Raw genomic sequence first — 19,119 nt, 5'->3', positions numbered from 1 at the left:
CTACGCCAGGTGTTGGAAAAAACTGGGAATTCAACCGCGATGTACACCAAATCTTCGTGGACTTTAAACAAGCTTACGATTCTGTTAGCAGAGAAGCATTGTGGGAGACTATGGTAGAAATGGGAGTGCCTGGAAAGCTGGTACGATTAGCACAGGTGAGCACGGAGAACGCTTCCACACGAATCAGAATTGGCAGCACCACGTCGGAGGAATTCCTCATCAACACCGGGCTTAGACAAGGAGATCCTCTCGCCCCTGCTTTTAACTTCGCACTTGGACACGCAGTAAGGAAAGCTCAGCCACAACTGACAAACGGATTTGCCACACAAGGATCAAAAATACTATTGGCCTTTGCGGATGACGTGGACACAATTGCACAATCCACCAGAGATGCAAAAGAAGTTTTCACCCTATTCGAGAACGGAGCCAAGGAAGTTAGTCTTAAGGTCAACGAGGACAAGACCAAGTACATGGTGGTTACGAAGAACCCAAGACCAAGGGTTAGACAAAACGTAACAATTAATGAATACAACTTTGAAGTCGTCAAAGAATTTAAGTACCTGGGAGCGATCATAACATCTGAAAATAAATATGAAAAGGACGTGGCAGCCAGGATCATTACAGGAAACAGGGCATATTACTCATTAATGACCGTACTTAAATCAAAAATACTCTCAAGACCGGCAAAAATAAGAGTATAAAAGACAATAATTCGTCCCACAATAACGTATGGAAGCGAGACATGGACTCTGAATCAGCGGGAAACAACAAAATTACTGGTACGTGAAAGAAAGATACTGCCGACTATCTATGGGCCTTGCAAAGAAGAGACAACAGGAGAATGGAGAAGAAGACACAATGATGAACTCCAGACAATATATGGAGATGAAAACATAGTACGCTACATCAAAGCAAACCGAATAAGATGGGCGGGTCACGTGCTAAGATCGAGTGACGAAAGACTTCTGAACGCCACATTCTGGGAAAGGCCCGATGGCAGAAGGTCAGTTGGTCGCCCAAGAAAGAGATGGAAGGACGCAGTAGCCAGCGATCTACGCAAAATGGGAGTACAGCAATGGGAAAAAGCTGCTCAGGACCGACAACAATGGAGGGAAATAGTAGACGCGGCCAAGACTCACATAGAGTTGCAGAGCCAAATGATGGATGATGAGTTACTATAGCGGCGTGTAACTAAGCCTTGAGAGTATTGCATTGTCTGCATAGCAGCATATTTTAAGTTGTTTTTCTCTCAATTTGATATCCTTTTGTAGTTCTTACTTTTTTTTTATTCTTTCATCTATGATCAGGTTGAACAATAAAGGACTCAAGGAATCCCTCTGTCTTATTCCACTACCATCTTCAAAGGAAAGCTCAGCCACAACTGACAAACGGATTTGCCGCCCAAGGATCAAAAATACTATTGGCCTTTGCGGATGATGTGGACACAATTGTACAATCCGCCAGAGATGCAAAAGAAGTTTTCACCCTATTCGAGAACGGAGCCAAGGAAGTTGGTCTTAAGGTCAACGAGGACAAGGCCAAGTACCTACATGGTGGCTACGAAGAACCCAAGACCAAGGGTTAGACAAAACGTAACAATTAATGAATACAACTTTGAAGTCGTCAAAGAATTTAAGTTCCTGGGAGCGATCATAACATCTGAAAATAAATATGAAAAGGATGACGTGGCAGCCAGGATCATTGCAGCAAAAGGGGCATATTACTCATTAATGACCGTACTTAAATCAAAAATACTCTCAAGACCGGCAAAAATAAGAGTATAAAAGAATAATTCGTCCCAGAATAACGTATGGAAGCGAGACATGGACTCTGAATCAGCGGGAAACAACAAAATTACTGGTACGTGAAAGAAAGATACTCCCGACTATCTATGGGCCTTGCAGAGAAGAGACAACAGGAGAATGGAGAAGAAGACACAATGATGAACTCCAGACAATATATGGAGATGAAAACATAGTACGCTACATCAAAGCAAACCGAATAAGATGGGCGGGTCACGTGCTAAGATCGAGTGACGAAAGACTTCTGAACGCCACATTCTGGGAAAGGCCCGATGGCAGAAGGTCAGTTGGTCGCCCAAGAAAGAGATGTAAGGACGCAGTAGCCAGTGATCTACGCAAAATGGGAGTACAGCAATGGGAAATAGCTGCTCAGGACCGACAACAATGGAGAGAAATAGTAGACGCGGCCAAGACTCACATAGAGTTGTAGAGCCAAATGATGATGATGTTGTTGATGAGTTACTATAGCGGCGTGTAACTGAGCCTTGAGAGTATTGCATTGTCTGCATAGCAGTTTATTTTAAGTTGTTTTTCTCTCAATTTGATATCCTTTTTTAGTTCTTACTTTTTTTATTCTTTCATCTATGATCAGGTTGAACAATAAAGGACTCAGGGAATCCCTCTGTCTTATCCCACTGCCATCTTCAGTTGGTTCAGTTAGTTTATCTTCTACTTTTATTGTGTTGTTCTGGTAAATATTTTCTATCGTTTTAATTATTTCTAAAGATACCTCTCTTGAGTACAATAAATTTAATGTGTCCTAATAACGTCCTTTAATTTGACCTTGTCAAATGTAGTAAGGTCCACGAAACATAAATATGCCGGTTTGTTGTATTCTGAAACTTCGCTCATTATAAATATAGCATCGGAGCATGATCTTCCCGACCTAAATCCTTGTTGTTCTTCTGCCAATGTTATTAATTTCATTCAGTTTGTCATCACTTTGGTTGTTAACTTTAATGTTGTGTTAAGTTAATTCCTTTGTAATTTCCGGGTCCGATTTGTCTCTCGTTTTTTGGAAGAGAGGTATTAGGATGGTTGATCTCCAGTCTTTTGGTATTCTGTTTTAATATTTTTTGGATTAGTTTTAATAGTTGTTTGGTCAGACCTTGTCCTCAGTACTTTAGGAGTTCGTTCGATATTCTGTCCTCTCCTGGTGATTTTCTATTTTTTAATTTCCTTAATGCTTCCTTTACCTCTCCCTCCTCGTTGTTTATTTCTTCGTTTGTCGTAACTTCAGGTGTTGGTTGTATGTTATCGTTACCTTTAGCAAATAGAGATCGAAAGTAGTCGAGTTATGTTTTCTTCTGAATATGTTTCGATTTTATTAGTTCGTTCATCTCTTTTCTTTATCCTCTGGTCATTATCCATACATCTTTTTGCGTTCCATAGAAGTCGTTTTGGGACGCTCTGCCAGTGTTCCGTTTTTATTTGACTGACTAAAGTATTCGTTTATAGTGGTTGTATGCCTGTTGTGTTTGTTTTGTTCTATATTGTAAAAAAACGTTCTTCTTTTTTTGACATTTTATCTTTACTTCCTCTCTAAACCGCGGGGTGTTCTTTTTTGTTCATATATTAGTATTCATTACTTTTCTCTCTTCAAGTGATTCTGTTGCTGCATTAATTATGTTATCTTCGAGTTTTTGCCAACTTTCCTCGATGTTATCGTTTTATAATATTTCATTCTCAGTAACCTTCTCTGATATTCTTTTCCGTATAAGTATTTCGTGGATTCCGTATTTAGTCCTTTGACTCTGATTTTTGTTTATGTTGGTGCTGCTGTCTTAGGTATTTCATGATGATTCTTATCTTACATAATACTAGGCCATGATACAATAACAGAAGATACGACACGCAGCGTTCCTAATTTCGTTCAGGTCGCGCATGACGTCACGTTGTGAGTAGATCCTTTACATTTCGAATGCATTGCCATTATGATTTGGGGATTTTAGCTTTTAATATCAGTTGTGAAATTTTCGAGAAGTGCTGTTTTGTTTAGTATGATTAAATATAGTTATTGAGAACATAATCTAACAATAGAAATCAATTACAAACATGATTTTTTATTATTAGGCAAGATGCGTCTCATTAGGTATATACCTATTATACTGTATAATACACAGCGTTGCTCTCTACTGTTGTTCTGAAGCTATTTTCTTGTGACATTTTTGTAATTAATTATTTTTAATGGGAAATAAGCCACAACTTTACTAAAAAATGATTTTATTTTATTAACGTTTCGACGTCCAAATCGGATGCCGTTGTCAAAATACAAAAAATATTAATAAATTAAACCAAAATATTGTTGCTTAGTAAAAAATTCTTCTAATAATTTATTTAATCTGACTTATTTATATCGGCAATTCAGACATAATATATTATACATTTTAAAGTAGAAGACTTTAAAATAATATTACCGATTGTTCATTCGATTACATGAAATCAACCCCAACTCAAGAATATCCGTCACAAAAAAATTATAGCATGTTTTTAAAAATACAACCACATGACCACATGCAACGGTGACAGTAAAATTCTCGCATTGGAGATTCCATAGTAAATCACGAGTGAAAACCAGGAAAAAACCTCGTATGACTATCAAGGCATCGTAAGTATTAGGGCTAACTATTATTATCGTAAGTATTATTTTAGAATCTGGTATTAGTTTTGTAAATAAACTAAAGTAAGTCCTAATACTGACGATGTCGGGATGGTATCACCAGGTTTTTTCCTGGTTTTCCCTCGTGATTTACAATGGAGTCTCTAACGCGAGAATTTTACTGTCACCGTTGCATGTGGTTGTATTTTTAAAGACAGATCACATGTTATGATTTTTTTTTGTGACGGATATTCTTGAATTGGGGTTGATTTCATGTAATCGAATAAACAATTGGCAATAGTCTTCTACTTTAAAATGTATAATTTATGTCTGAGTTGCCGATATAAATGAGTCAGATTAAATAAATTATTAGAAGAATTTTTTACTAAGCAACAACATTTTTGTTTAATTCATTAATATGTTTTGTATTTTGACAACGGCATCCGATTTGGACGTCGAAACGTTAATAAAATCATTATTTAGTAAAATTGTGGCTTATTTCCCATTAAAAATAGTTAGTTGCTCTCTACCAGAATCCACTTTGCCTTTTTCAGCTTTGGCTAAATTTTGGGATGAATAGCTTTTTTTTAAGGCATTGAAAATTTTTTGGAGTATATCCATGTAGCTCGTGTTTCAGATTGCGTTCATAATCGTCGCTGTTACAATGTGTTGAACAGATACGAGCGTTATTAACGTTAAAATTGTCTGCACGTTTACGTTTACATAATTGTTTTCACACACATCGCACCTTTTTGTCTTTTGGGAAACTAAAAAACTTGATATTCGTATCGAAACCTTGTGATTGATTGTCCACATTACAACCAAACACGGCACACCTCATTTTTAATAAAAGTTTAACAAATTATAAGTAAAATTCACCCTAAACAAAAAAATAAACACCGTTTACTATACGACCACACTGAATTTAATGCTGTTCTACTCACAGAGTGAGCTACGTAGGCCCCGCCCACCGACTCCATGTCATAGTTATTGTATCATGATACTAGGCTATGGTCGCTACCTACATCTGCCGAGTTGAGGCATCTTACACCTTATTTATTTGTGATGTATGTATATCTCTGTTGATTATTACAACATAATCTATCATAGATCTTTGACCACGGGTATTACTGAATGTACATTTGGGTTGGTCTTTGTGGTCAAAAAATGTGTTGTTTATTTTAAGTTTTTTATTCGTGCAGAAGTTTATCATCAGTTCTAAATTTTAGTTTTTAACATTCTCATTATGTTTTTGCTTAATTCCGGGCATTACTTGGTTACTCGGGATATTACTTGAGCGTTAAAATCCCCCAGTATTATCATCTTCCCTCTAACTTGATCTACTACTTGTAAATTTATTTATTTTTTATGTATTTATATATTTTTAATATTTTTCAATATTTTTAATATTTCTGTTAGGTCTAAAACTTTGACTTTCAGTTGCCAGATGTCGTTAGACACCTACTCCATAAACGTCAGTTGCAATGCGGGGATAAGCTCTCGGAGTTTCATCACTTGGGGCAGAGAGCAGCAAACCTACGCCTCTCTGATAATGACTCCAAATAGAGTCGAAAATCGTCGATTTAGAGTGCTGGTTTGCACTCTCTGTTCTAAGCGAAAAATAAGACAGTTTTGCCTTCGAATTGCAACTGATTTATTTCATTTTATATTAGTTTTACTCCTTTTAACTAGGTCCATTTTCCGTTGGAATTTACCAGCTGAACAGGAGGGGTCGTGAATTGTAAGTTTTTGAATTCCCTCTTGTCTTCTTCGCTTCAGCATCCATCTGGCTTGCAATTTTTAGAAGCCATGGAGATGTTACCAGGAAAATGGTCCAATAAGTTTTCAATTAAATATCTTTTGGGAATATTTTCAATATTTCTATTAGGTTGAAAACTTTGACTTTTATTTATTTTTATTCGTCATAAAAGATTTCCCCCGTTTGAGGCTTGTTATTTTCAGGGCCGTATACTCCGATGATGTTCAGGTCTTTCTTATTCATTATAATTTTTGCTGTTACAATTCTTTCTGATACATATTGGCAATCTTTGATGTGCGTTTGGTATTTTTGGTGTATTAGTATGGCTACACCTTCTTTGGACCTGTTTTCTTTTGCTACTTCACTGTAGATTAGTATATATTCACCAAATTTTGATTCTTTTTTTTCTTTCCTGTAGAGCGCATATATCTATTTGTTTCTCTTTCAATACTTGAGTGATTTCTTGGTCTCTAGTGTTGAGCGATCTGATGTTCCATGTGGTTAATCTCATCTGGGTTAAAAGAATTGTGTGTAATAAAAGGACAAATTGTGTCAAAATATTTACTTAAACAATAATATAAATAATATGGAACCAAATACAATTCTTAAACTATTGGTATCGAATTTTTACAAAGTAAATGGCGAAAATACAGAACTGGTGGGTCTTGTGATATCACGCACAATAAAAGTTGTTGATATAACCAAAATAACAAATCCGAAACTTCTAAATTGCACAAAAATATTTATGTGTATTATTTATTGGCAATTGTTCAAAGAGTTTTTCATTATTAAACGAGATGGCATTGTAGTACATAATAATTAATGGCAAATAATATATCAAATTGAAAGGTTTCATAAGTAGATCTGGGTTACCAGATTATTAAACATATACAAATGGTTGTGATATGTACGACGATGAGATAAATATATCATCAGTAAGATATAATAAATCGTAAATTTATATTCGGTGTTAATTCGGTATACATATTTTTGAATAAAATATAATAAATCGATTATAATAAATTATTTTTTAATAAAAAATATACCATTATACAAAAGTTTTTTACTTCATTGTAAGTTTGTTTAATTTTTCAATCGAAAATGGCACATACAGGGGCCATATAATTTAACGGAATTTACAATATTTACGTATTTTAATATTTCATTACGCCTATCTCCAATATGCAAGTATCAATTTGTTGGTTTAATTCTCGTAAAATAATAGAAAACGTATTTTTTTAGAACACATTCATATAACAGTTTGCACAAAGATATTTTCATTAATGTCTTACTATACTTTTTGGTCACATACTTGTATTAAAAAAATCACTAAATTGTAATTATCTCTTCATTGGAAGGGTAACGGATTTGAGCCTGCCTGATATAAACTATATATTTTACATCTAATAATATTTGTTGAGTATATTCCACGGATCAGGTAAATAGACTATGTAGGTAATTTACAAAAGTGAATCATTTTTGGCAGGCACTTTGGAGACGAGATGATATTCTATTAATGATTATACTTGCCCAAAATTTTATATACGTCCTTGTATTGTTAATGAACAAAGAAAAGTCTTTTACAACAATGATATAAAAATGGAACTATAGTAAGGCAAATAAACATTAATAAATTATCCGTTAATTAATTTGTGCATGTCTCCACATTCACCCACAAATATATTAATTAAAATTAGTTCGCTATTATACATGGTTCATCTTTAAATAAATAAATGTGGTATACATATATTCAATATAAACATTTTTACACTGATTGCTTAAATGGTAACGAAATGCTAGCTACTAGGACACTGATCAGTCTCGGTATTACTATCACTACTATTTGAGTCTTTACAGCACCGGCACTGCTGTTTCTGTTTATCCGAATCTTGTCTTTTCCGCCTGTCACACTTAAACGATCGGTGACACTTATTGTTGCATTTACTGGACCTATATACAGGGGCAACTAATTCTACTTTTATATTAGCGGTGGCAGTGACTTTTGTAGTAAAAGGACCACTTGAACTTGATTCAGGACTGCTGTACTCAACAGTAACTTGTGGTTCCACTACAATGCTCTGGTTACAACTTTCCTCAGTTATGGTGGTGAGACTTGGTTCTCTTGTAGTCTTATTTGAACTACTGCGCTTGGGAGGCTTTGAAAATGATGAATTTCTTGTAGGAAGAGGAGAAGGAATAGAAGGTGGAGGAGTAGAGATACGATCTGTATGCTCAAGAGGTTGTAATTCAGCTCTTGGGCCTAGTAAAGCAAGGAACAGCGGAAAGAATATGAACGAATTGGCCAAAGATCCACAAACCGAGAGTAATATCAACATAAATATGTGGTAATGGATAAATTCAAACTGAGAAGTTGCTAATACTGATGCACATATCAAAAGTCCAATATCCCCTTTTAGGATTGGCTCTGCGTTTACTTCTAAGGATAGTCTTACTCTACGCTCTCTGCTACCGATAGCACTAAGGTACCCTGTTAAAATCAAAAATATATTCCTACTTATTATTATAAAGTGAAGAGCTCCCAGAGTACCACTTAGAGCATTAACATTCATCAGACAAAGCAATAATAGACACACCAAGGTACTGAATAGAGCGCACCAAAGTTTTATCCACTGAACAAGAACAAATGCCACTATTGCAGCAGAAATAAGAGTTAACGCAAATTGAGCAGCTAGTAGTCGATCAATAAGAAGGAACTGGTTATAATAAGCAAATATAAGACCTACTGGATAATTTTTTAAGCCTCTGTTATTAAATTGCTCGGATATATCCTTGATTTGCTTGAGAGCACTGATAACATTTGAAGTACTTCTCAAATTTTTGAGGTAAAACGGCATTTGGGTATATACAAGTGGTTGTGATTTAGGAATTTTTAAATCATATTCGGCTTTGGAACTATAGTACTGAAATGGTTTAGGCGTTAAGTTAGCCTGTGAGCTTGAATAGGAAATTTGATCATTACTATTCCATACTGATAAATAATTGTAAAAAGCTTTAGGATCTATAATATTATTACGAACCAGTCTTTTCTTAAATATTTGACTCTTGTCTACAGGATATTGTACAACTCCAGTCTGTGAGAGTAGTTTGAAGGCTAATACTGCTTTTTCGGTGGCATTAGGGAACCACTTCTCGCTATTTAGACAACTACTGTTTCTATTGTAGTCGAATTCTTGTTGCAAATCAATCAGAAAATCTCTAAAATTTGCCAGCCAGAAGTCGTTCATATTGAGACCACCATTTGAATCTTTTAAAACATAAGGAACTTGAGTCAAAGAGGAATGATATTCATACAAAATCGGTTGATTCAGCGGATATTCCAGTTCTGTGGTAACCAAATAAAAATTGTAAAACCCGAAATAAGTATTCTGTGCCTCTAAGTATTTATACTCCTGAGTCACTTTTGGCAAAAATGTGGACAGTCTTACATCAAATTCTAATTTTAATCCATTAAATACACAAAAAACTATTAATACCGCATATGTAACACTCATTAACACCTTCATGAATGATCTGAATAACACTGTAGTCAAGTATCTTGTTACACACCAAGATATCAGTCCTTTTTTGTGTTGACATACTTGTTCTGTTGTCAATAAATTACTCCCATGTTCCTGAAACAACAGAAATATAATTAATTACTTAGGGAATATTTAAAAATGAATGATTAATATCACAAAAAAAGTAACAATACAATTTGAATAATAGACAAAACAAAAGACATGTTTAATACTTTCTGAAGGAAGAAGTATTTTAGGCTTTCGTGTTGGAAATGGGTTATATACAGTCAATTTATTTTTACACCGTATTTATGAGTTCAAGTACCTCAAACAATCATTCAAGCGATAATTAAATTTAATACTCAAAATGATTATAAATAAGTAATCATCATCATCTCCATCTTCCCAAGTCTTCTTCAAGCCAATTGAATTAACAACCGGTTGCCAGTTTATCATACACATTTTACTAGTATCTTCAACCATCGTCCATCCATGCCAAGTTTTGGCATACCTCTATGTCCACTTCCCCCGGGATATGTCATAAAGACTGGTCTGTGAGGGTTGTTATAATCATGCTAGATGTTATGTTCATCTCAGTTTTTCTATTTTTATAAGAGTTGTCACATCTTTTCTGCTGGATATTTGTTTGTATTTCTTATATATTTCATAGTTGAAATATTCCTCTCAAGATCCGTCGTTCAAATACTAGCAGAAGGTTTTCATCCATTGTCTTGTTTTCTGGCTTACAAATCCGTTTTTTAGTGGAATACAAAGTAGCATATGTTTGGTAGAATTATCCTGTTTTCATTTTTCTGTAATAGAGTTCTCATTGATTACAACGAAGCCCAACTACATTAATTTGTCTACTACCTCAAATTTAAAATTACCTAGTGTTGGTAAAGTTGTGACCAATATTTCTGGCTGTTATTGGGTGTTAATGCCCATCATTTTTGTTTTCTCATTTTTGTTTTGTCTTCATATTTTTTGAAGAGGTGAAAAAAGTTGGCAATAAAGCAATGCAAATGAAAAAAAACATATCTTTTAATTCACCTGTCGTAGGGTCAACTATATGAAGATGACAAATTAAGAAAAAACAAAATATATGATCATGGGAGAACAGAAGAAAAAAAAGAAGACTTTAGTGTGAGGTCTGTAAGTTGTAAAAGCCAATTGTTTTATAAGGGTGGCCAATTTTGAAAACCTGGGTGTAGCAATCGATGAAAATGGAAAAGAGAACCCAGCTCGATGTTAGAATAGCAAAAGGGAATAAAATATTAGGTAGTTTAAGAGCCCTAATTAACTCAAAATACCTTTCTAGACAAGGTAAATTTCAAATATATAAAACAGAAATTAGACCCACAGTAACATATGCCTGCTAGGCATGGATCAAAAAGCTGGAAGAGGATACTTTGGAAAGATGGGAAAGGAAAATATTGAGACGCATATTCGGAGGACAGAAGACAGGTGGGAGAGAAGAACCAACAACGAATTAATGGCTTTGTACGAAGAACCTACCATCACCATCATCATCACGTAGCGCTACAGCCCTGGGTGGGTCTTGGCAGACTGTACACTTTTTTCCAATTTGTTCTGTCTTCCATCAACCTAGGGTTAAATGGAAGGTTCATTTTCCGGAGATCTGCTTGGATGTTATCTCTCCATCGCATTCTGGGACGTCCCAGTGATCTTTTGCCTGTAGGAATCTCCTCCCATACCAGTCTTACAAGTCTCTCGTTATGAAGTCTGTGCACGTGACCTGTCCATCTTAGTCGCTGTTATTTAATTTCTTGGACAATATCGGCGTCATTGTAGAGTGCTTTTAATTCGATATTGGTTCTGATTCTATACTGGTTTGTGATGATATCGTGGTGAGGTCCGAAAATTTTTCTAAGGATTTTTCGTTCAAGACGTCTAAGCTTTTCTTCATTTGTTTAGGTCATGGTCCACGTTTAGCATCCATATGTTAGTACAGGTCTGACGATGGATTTATAGATTTTGATTAAGTATTTTCGATGGGAAATAAGCCACAATTTTACCAAAAAAATGAATTTATTAACGTTTCTATTTTTTTATATTTTTGTTTTTAATTTTAATTTATTAACATAGATTTTGATCTTTGAACTTTTAAGCTTTTTTGATTTTATAAGCTTATCCAGTGCGAATGGACAGCTGATTGGATTCTCTCTTTTATTTCTTCAGTAACATCATTGTCAGCTGAACCATCACCAGGTTCGTCAAATCACAAAAAATCAGATGATTGGGACATGTAGAAAGAGTGACAGTGAACAGAATGCCTAAACTTGTTGTGACCAAAAAACTAATCGGTCCAAAAAAAGGTAGACCCAGAACGAGGCGAATTAATAAAGTAGAGGAAGAACTTAAGCCCGTGAAGGAGAGGGATTGGAAATGAAAAGCACAAAATATAAGTGAATGGAGAAATCTTGTTTATCAGGTCCTTCAGATTAGTTAAGAATTTTGTATATACCTAAGTTTAAGTTTTGTTTAAAATAATTGTAATTAAAAATCCACGAGGAAAATAAAATTCCTGTAGCTGGCTGTATACCATAAATCACAAAAAATACAGGATCCTTTGTAAAAGGTATATTTAAAAACCTCAATAAGGGTTACATCACAAAACAAAACGTTTTCGGATTAATAGGTAATCCATCATCAGTGTTAAGCCAATGGCATGCATGCGTGAGCCACCAAAAAGTTATGGGTAAAAACCCTTTAAAAGTTATAAAATCTTATATGATATTACATATTATGATTAAAATAGGTGGATGTTGCAAATATTCCTTGATATTACCCAGGGCAACACAGGACTCTAACCCACGTGGATGTGATATGAGAGGGATGAACCTCACATATTGAAAATTGAGTGTCAACTCAATATGGTACTCAACACATTTTCAATATGTGAGGTTCATCCCTCTCACATCACATCCACGTGGGTTAGAGTCCTGTGTTGCCCTGGTTAATATCCAGGAATATTTGCAACATCCACCTATTTTAATCATAATATGTAGTATCATGTAAGATCTTATAACTTTTAAAGGGTTTTTACTGATTATGGATTACTTGTTAGTCCGAAAACGTTTTGTTTTGTGATGTAACCCTTATTGGGGTCTTTTAAATATACCTTTTACAAACGATCCTGTATTTTTTGTAATTGTAATTAGTTAATCTTATGATTATGTTTTATAAAAATGCCCTAGGTCTTAACGGACTGTTGTGAGTGAAATAAATATGGTGAGGTAATTCCAGATAATTTTTAGGATAATTCGGCATCTGTTACCGCTTTTCCGAAAACTATGTTAAAAACTAAACATGCCAACACATCTTCTTGTTGAGTCCGATATTTGTTTTAAGTTTGTGAACTGTCACTCTGTATTTATACTTTACAGATAACTTTATGCATTGTAGCCTTCACTAGTCTGATTAGTTTATCGGGATGTCAGATTCATCCATAGTTTCATACAGTTTACTTCTTAAATACGCTATCATAAGCTGATTTAAAATCAATGATGAGGTGGAAGGCACTGACACAATCATTGTTTTTTCCAGAATTTGTCTTAACACAAAAAACCAGTTTGATGTTGATCAACCAGATCTTAAGTCACATTGGTATTCTCTAAAATGCGTGTATTGTGTAGTTGGTTAATGAGACTATCACCATCATAGTTTAAAGGTTCAGCAGGTATGCCATCAATTTATGGAGATGTTATTTTTTCGGTGTTGCATTGAACACTGTATTTCCTGTATTAATTAAGGGAGCTCTAAGACTGTATTCTCTTTCTTCCTCTCCAAGCTGGTTCAGCCCACCTATTTAGTACTTCTTCCTTTTTAATTATTATATGTTCATTCTTGTCCTAACATACATTATCAGCCTTGATTTGATTTTTTTCGTCAATTATTTAAGATATAGAATAGTCCGCTTGGATATGATCTTTTAATGATTTCAGTTTTTTCAGTAGGTATACCATTTTCAAAATTTTTTTTTTCTATTGTGCAAGTACTTCTCTTCTAAGGTACTTGGTACTTACATGCCAGCCTTTTTCTCTGAGAATGTTACTTGTTGGGTCTTGAGTAATAAATAATAGGTATAATAATAATCAGATGGGCGAAACATTTTAAAAAACTGCTTAGTGGCAATCATGAAGATGGCGAGATGAAGGGTCTCATGTGTCAAATGAATGAAGATGATCGGCAGCCACTCCCCATCAAAGAAGAAATTAGAGAAGCCATCTTAACGCTGAGAAATCATAAAGCCCTCGGTTCGGATAATCTCCCTGCCTTTTCAAAAACGGCGGCGACACCCTCTTAAAACACATGCATAAACTGATAACTGCAATCTGGCAACAGAAAGAAGCAACAGACTGGAAGTTGGGTGTACTGTATCCTCTACACACAAAGGGAGACATGATGGTGTGTGATAGTTATAGAGGCATCACTCTACTCAACATGGCATATAAAGGATAATAAGGATATAAAGTGTTGTCCAACGTATTGTACAAAAGACTCCTCCCCTACGCTGAACATAAAGTTGGAGGATATCAGTGCGGTTTCCATCCTGATAAATCAACAATAGACCAGATATTTACAGTGAGACAGATCCTTGAAAAAACCCTAGAATTCGGCATCGACACCCACCACATATTTAGAATTTTAGAATTTTAAATACCGCTTTATCTTGTCCAATTAACTGAACTTTGAATTGGAGTCCTCAATTTCAAAATTCTGAAGTGAATAATTACTCTCCTAAAGTACATAAAGCTACGGGCACCAAACCCAAGGTTTCTCATAATACTCCAGGGACACGAGGTCATCACTCTGACCAAGATAACTCTTCTTCTAATCAAAACTGGAGACATCCTAACAATGATCGCCAAACCTTCCATAATAAAACAAATATTCCCACGGCCACTCCAGATTCCGACTTCTTAGCATCCTCCCTATTTGTAGGCAAAGGAAACCCTGAAGTGTTGTTGTCGACAGCGGTCGTTACAATTGTTTCCGCTTCTGGCCAATCTATAAAGGCTAGAGCTGTGATAGATAATGGTTCACAGTTATCCTTCATCTCTGAACGTCTACTATCCTTCCTCAATGCAAAGCCTTATCGAAAATCGCTGAGATTTTCCGGTATAGAACGCACCCCAGTTACGTCCAATAAAATCGTAGATGGTGTCATTAATTCCAACACTGAACAAAGTTTCCAACTAAAGCTATCTTGTGCTATCCTCCCTACGATCACCTCCAATAATTTACCTAGAATTTCGGTAAATCCACAGTACTTAAATATTCCTTCTGAATTTAGCCTAGCCGATCCTGAATTCCACATTCCAGCTGAAATCGATTTACTTATTGGTGCAGATGGATGTTATGAAATAATCCTTCCAAATATATACCGGTTAGGCAAAAACCTTCCCATGCTGCAATTGACGCAGCTCGGTTGGATCATCGGAGGTCACATGCCTTCGCACTTTACTGTCACTTCGAGTGAAAGGACTACGTTGGTTTGTCAAAATCAAACTACCGACGATGTCTTGCAGAGCTTCCTTCCAAAATTCTGGGAAATGGGAAATATTCCCGAAGATCGCATTCCTTCCTTAGAAGCAGAGCAAGCTGAAAATCATTTCCTACAGTCGCACAAACGCCTAGAAAATGGAGTCTTTCAGGTAGACTTACCACTGAAAGGCTCCCACGGTCAAAATAAACTTGGTGATTCTTTCCATGTTGCTAAAAGACGATTCCTACACCTAGAAAAAATATTGTGTTCCGATCTTAAGTTGTTTTCCGAATACCGAAGGTCATAGAAGAATATTTGTCCTTAAACCATGCTTTAATTGTCGCGTTCAATTCCCACAATCCTAATTCTGATTTTAAATATTTTCTTCCTCATCACTGTGTGATAAAAGAATCCAGTGAAACTACCAAGCTTAGAGTAGTGTTCGATGGCTCCTGCAAAACATCTACTAATACTTCCTTGAATGATATTCTTCACAAGGGTTATCAGGTTCAGCCTGACCTGTACGATATCCTTTGTAGATTCCAGTTGTATCCATATGTTCTTACTTGCGATATCGAGAAAATGTATCGTCAGGTTCAAATCAATCCCAATCAGAGGCATCTTAAAAATATTCTATGGCGAAATTCTCCAGAAGAATCACTTCAATGTATTCAGCTTTCCACCGCGACGTACGGTGTTAATTGTTCTTCATTTATCGCCACCAGAGTTCTGAAAGAATTAGCTTCCTCTTCCCACGAGGATATAGTTTGATATAGTGGATGGTATTCTGTATGGTTGCTCCACGCTGTCAGAATTAAAAAATTCCTTCTGGAATTTCTGGAATCTGAACTTCTAAGCTCGGCTGGGTTCCCCTTGCATAAGTGGTCCTCTAACTCCTCCCATTTTAGACAATTATTCTGCGAACAAACGCATGCGACTTCCATTGAAATCGACTTAGAAAACATTCCTAACAAGGTCTTAGGCCTTTCTTGGAATCCAGCAAACGACAACTTCTCAATATCGTTACCAAAATCTCCTTCCAATGATAATATTTCTAAACGCAAGGCGCTGGGTACCATTGCTCAAATGTATGATCCTTTGGGATTCCTTGGACTTTTCGTAGTGATAGGTAAAATATTTTTACAAAAATTGTGGCAATCCAAATTGTCATGGGACGACCCACTTACTCCAGATCTAGCAAAGGAATGGAAAACATTTGCTAATTCGATATCATCTCTTACAGAGTTAAGGGTTCCTAGATTCCTTTTTTCAAAGCGTACAATCACCTCAGTCCAACTCCATGGATTCGCAGACAGCAGTCAAAAAGCTTTTGGCGCATGTATATACTTAAGAGCCGCTTATTCAGATACTACAATTTCATGTAACTTAATAACTTCCAAATCCAGAGTGGCTCCTCTTAAAACTACCTCTCTTCCCAGACTCGAACTCTGCGCCATGGTATTGTTGGCGAAACTCACGCAAAGGGTTCTTGAAATATTTCAAAATAAAATAAATTTCGATTCCATTAACTTGTGGACTGATTCTCAGGTGGCCCTATACTGGATAAATTCTCATCCATCTCGTTGGCAGACTTTCGTAGCCAATAGAGTCGCATCGATTCAAGGTTGTCCATTTAAGGCATCGTGGCGGCATGTCACTTCCTCAAAAAATCCCGCAGACCTCCTATCCAGAGGGGTGTTGGCACCTCTACTGATAAGCTCTGAGTTATGGTGGCACGGTTCAAATTTCCTTTCCCAGATAAACTTGAACTTATCCGATTTCAATTTTGAAGCTACTCTTCCTAAAATCGTACCAGAACAAAGGTCTTCGACTTTCAATGTACTGATTTCCGAGGTAAGTCCGTCAAATGAGTTTTGGGCAAAATTGTTTAACAAATTTTCCCAAATAAATAGGTTACTTCATACTTTAGCGTATATACTAAGAAACGATTGGGTAACAAATCTACAGGCCCAATAACTATCCACGAAACCAATTCTGCGCTAGCGCTGGTCCTTCGACAAATTCAATCACAAACCTTTTCAAAGGAGATAGACGAGTTAAGATCTAACAAAACTATTTCTGAAAAACACATCCTATCCCTGAATCCGTTCATAAATGATGAAGGCTTTCTTTGTGTTGGTGGACGTTTACATCACGCAAATGTTAGCTATAGCCAAAAGCATCCGATATTGCTTCCTTCTAAACACCCGGTAGTTTCCTTTCTATTGAAGCAAGAGCACATCCGACTAGGTCACGCCGGTGCTCAATGTGTCCTTTCTAATTTCCGTTTGCGATATTGGCCACTTAATGGCCTAAGATGTATTAAAGGAATAATCCATAATTGTAAAATCTGTTTCCGGTTTCGAGCGCAACCCGCTCATCAAATTATGTCCGATCTGCCTAAGGACAGAGTTTCTATTTCCCGTCCTTTTGAAAATGTGGGTCTTGATTTTGGAGGTCCATTCCTCATCAAAGCTTCCAGACTCCGAAAGGCACGTGTCACTAAGTGTTACATGGCAATATTCGTGTGCATGGCCACTAAGGCAACGCACATTGAATTGGTGTCCTCTCTGACAACCGAGGCATTTTTTCTAACATTAAACCGATTTATTTCTCGTAGAGGAACACCCTCTACTGTTTATAGCGACAATGGATCCAACTTCCTTGGAGCTCGAAACCAATTGAAGGAACTAAGAGACTTTCTTCGAAACTCTACGGTCTCTGACCAAGTAAAGATATTTGCTTCCGAAAACAATTTCCTATGGAAATTAATTCCCCCACGTAGTCCTCACTGGGGTGGTATCTGGGAAGCAGCCGTCAAAAGCACCAAATACCATCTGTATAGGTTAATGGGCAATGCACAGTTTACCTTTGAGGAGCTGAGCACCGTTCTCGCCCGCATTGAAGCCATATTAAATTCTCGACCCCTTTGTCTACTGTCAAATGACCCCACTGACTTCGAATCCCCTACTCCTGGCCATTTCCTTATTGGGCGTAGCCTGACTGCTTATCCTGAACACAATCTCGCTGAGATTCCTGAAAACAGACTTTCATTCTGGCAGCGATGCAGCCAAATCCAGCAATGCTTTTGGAAGCGTTGGTCTGTTGAGTACTTGAACCGCCTCCAAACCAGACAAAAATGGAAATATGCTTCCAAAAACCTGCAAATTGATGACTTAGTGATATTGAAAGAGGACAACGTTCCGCCCTTGTGGTGGCCTCTCGCACGCGTAATTGACGTTATACCAGGATTAGATGGTAAGGTTCGTGCAGTGAAGTTGCGAACCAAGGAAGGTATTCTCGTCAGACCGATTACCAAGCTGTGTCCTTTACCCTTTTGTAATTAGTTACTTTACGTTAACCCATTATCGTGGAAATCCGAGATTGTCCACGGAGGGGGAGTATGTAGTATTTTGCTCAAACTCTATTTTTTTCTTATTTTCTGCTGCGCCACTGTTCTTCCTTTTTAACTGAAATACATGTTTCTTGCCGCGCGCCAAAACGGCTTGGTGTGAGTTGCGTACAAACCATTTTTATTCATTACCCATGATTACCTAAGATGAAGCGGGACGACCTGCTGGTTATGAGAAAGTTTTCAAAGTGAGTTCAAAAATAATCAGTTTTAAGTGTAAGTGGAGGGCGCAATATTAGCGTAAGTGTCACATGTCACACAAGGTATGTAGGTACATTCAGTTCTAATAAAAGTTTAACAAAAGAGACCTGTTTTTAATCAATGACCAGATATGGTGCAGGTCCACGTCGAAGAAGAAGAAGAAACAAATAGATAATACTCTGAAAAGGAGTCGGATGTCTCAAAGCCATACCTCTTTATTCACGTTTTTCTATTTCAATGACTTCTCGGATAATCCTTGGTTCATATAAACGGATGGGAGTTAGAGTAAAGGTTGATTCAGACCAACAGTCAACAGTCA

The 19,119-nt window shown here is 36.4% G+C and overlaps 1 protein-coding gene across 1 annotated transcript in view; it reads right to left on the bottom strand.

Moving 5' to 3' along the window:
• Positions 1-6,707: 6,707 nt before the first annotated feature.
• Positions 6,708-19,119, bottom strand: part of LOC114339544 (protein patched) — a 195,185-nt gene continuing 182,773 nt past the window's right edge. The window contains exon 6 of the mRNA XM_028290197.2: positions 6,708-9,792. Coding sequence (XP_028145998.1) covers positions 7,957-9,792 — 1,836 coding nt within the window. The 3' untranslated portion in view covers positions 6,708-7,956. The remainder of the gene's footprint in view (positions 9,793-19,119) is intronic.

The sequence above is a fragment of the Diabrotica virgifera genome, chromosome 10 (genome assembly GCF_917563875.1).
Source record: "Diabrotica virgifera virgifera chromosome 10, PGI_DIABVI_V3a".
NCBI classification, from domain to species: Eukaryota; Metazoa; Arthropoda; class Insecta; order Coleoptera; family Chrysomelidae; genus Diabrotica; species Diabrotica virgifera.
The sequence above is the reverse complement of the archived record's forward strand: the minus strand, read 5'-3'. Positions and strand labels throughout refer to the sequence as shown.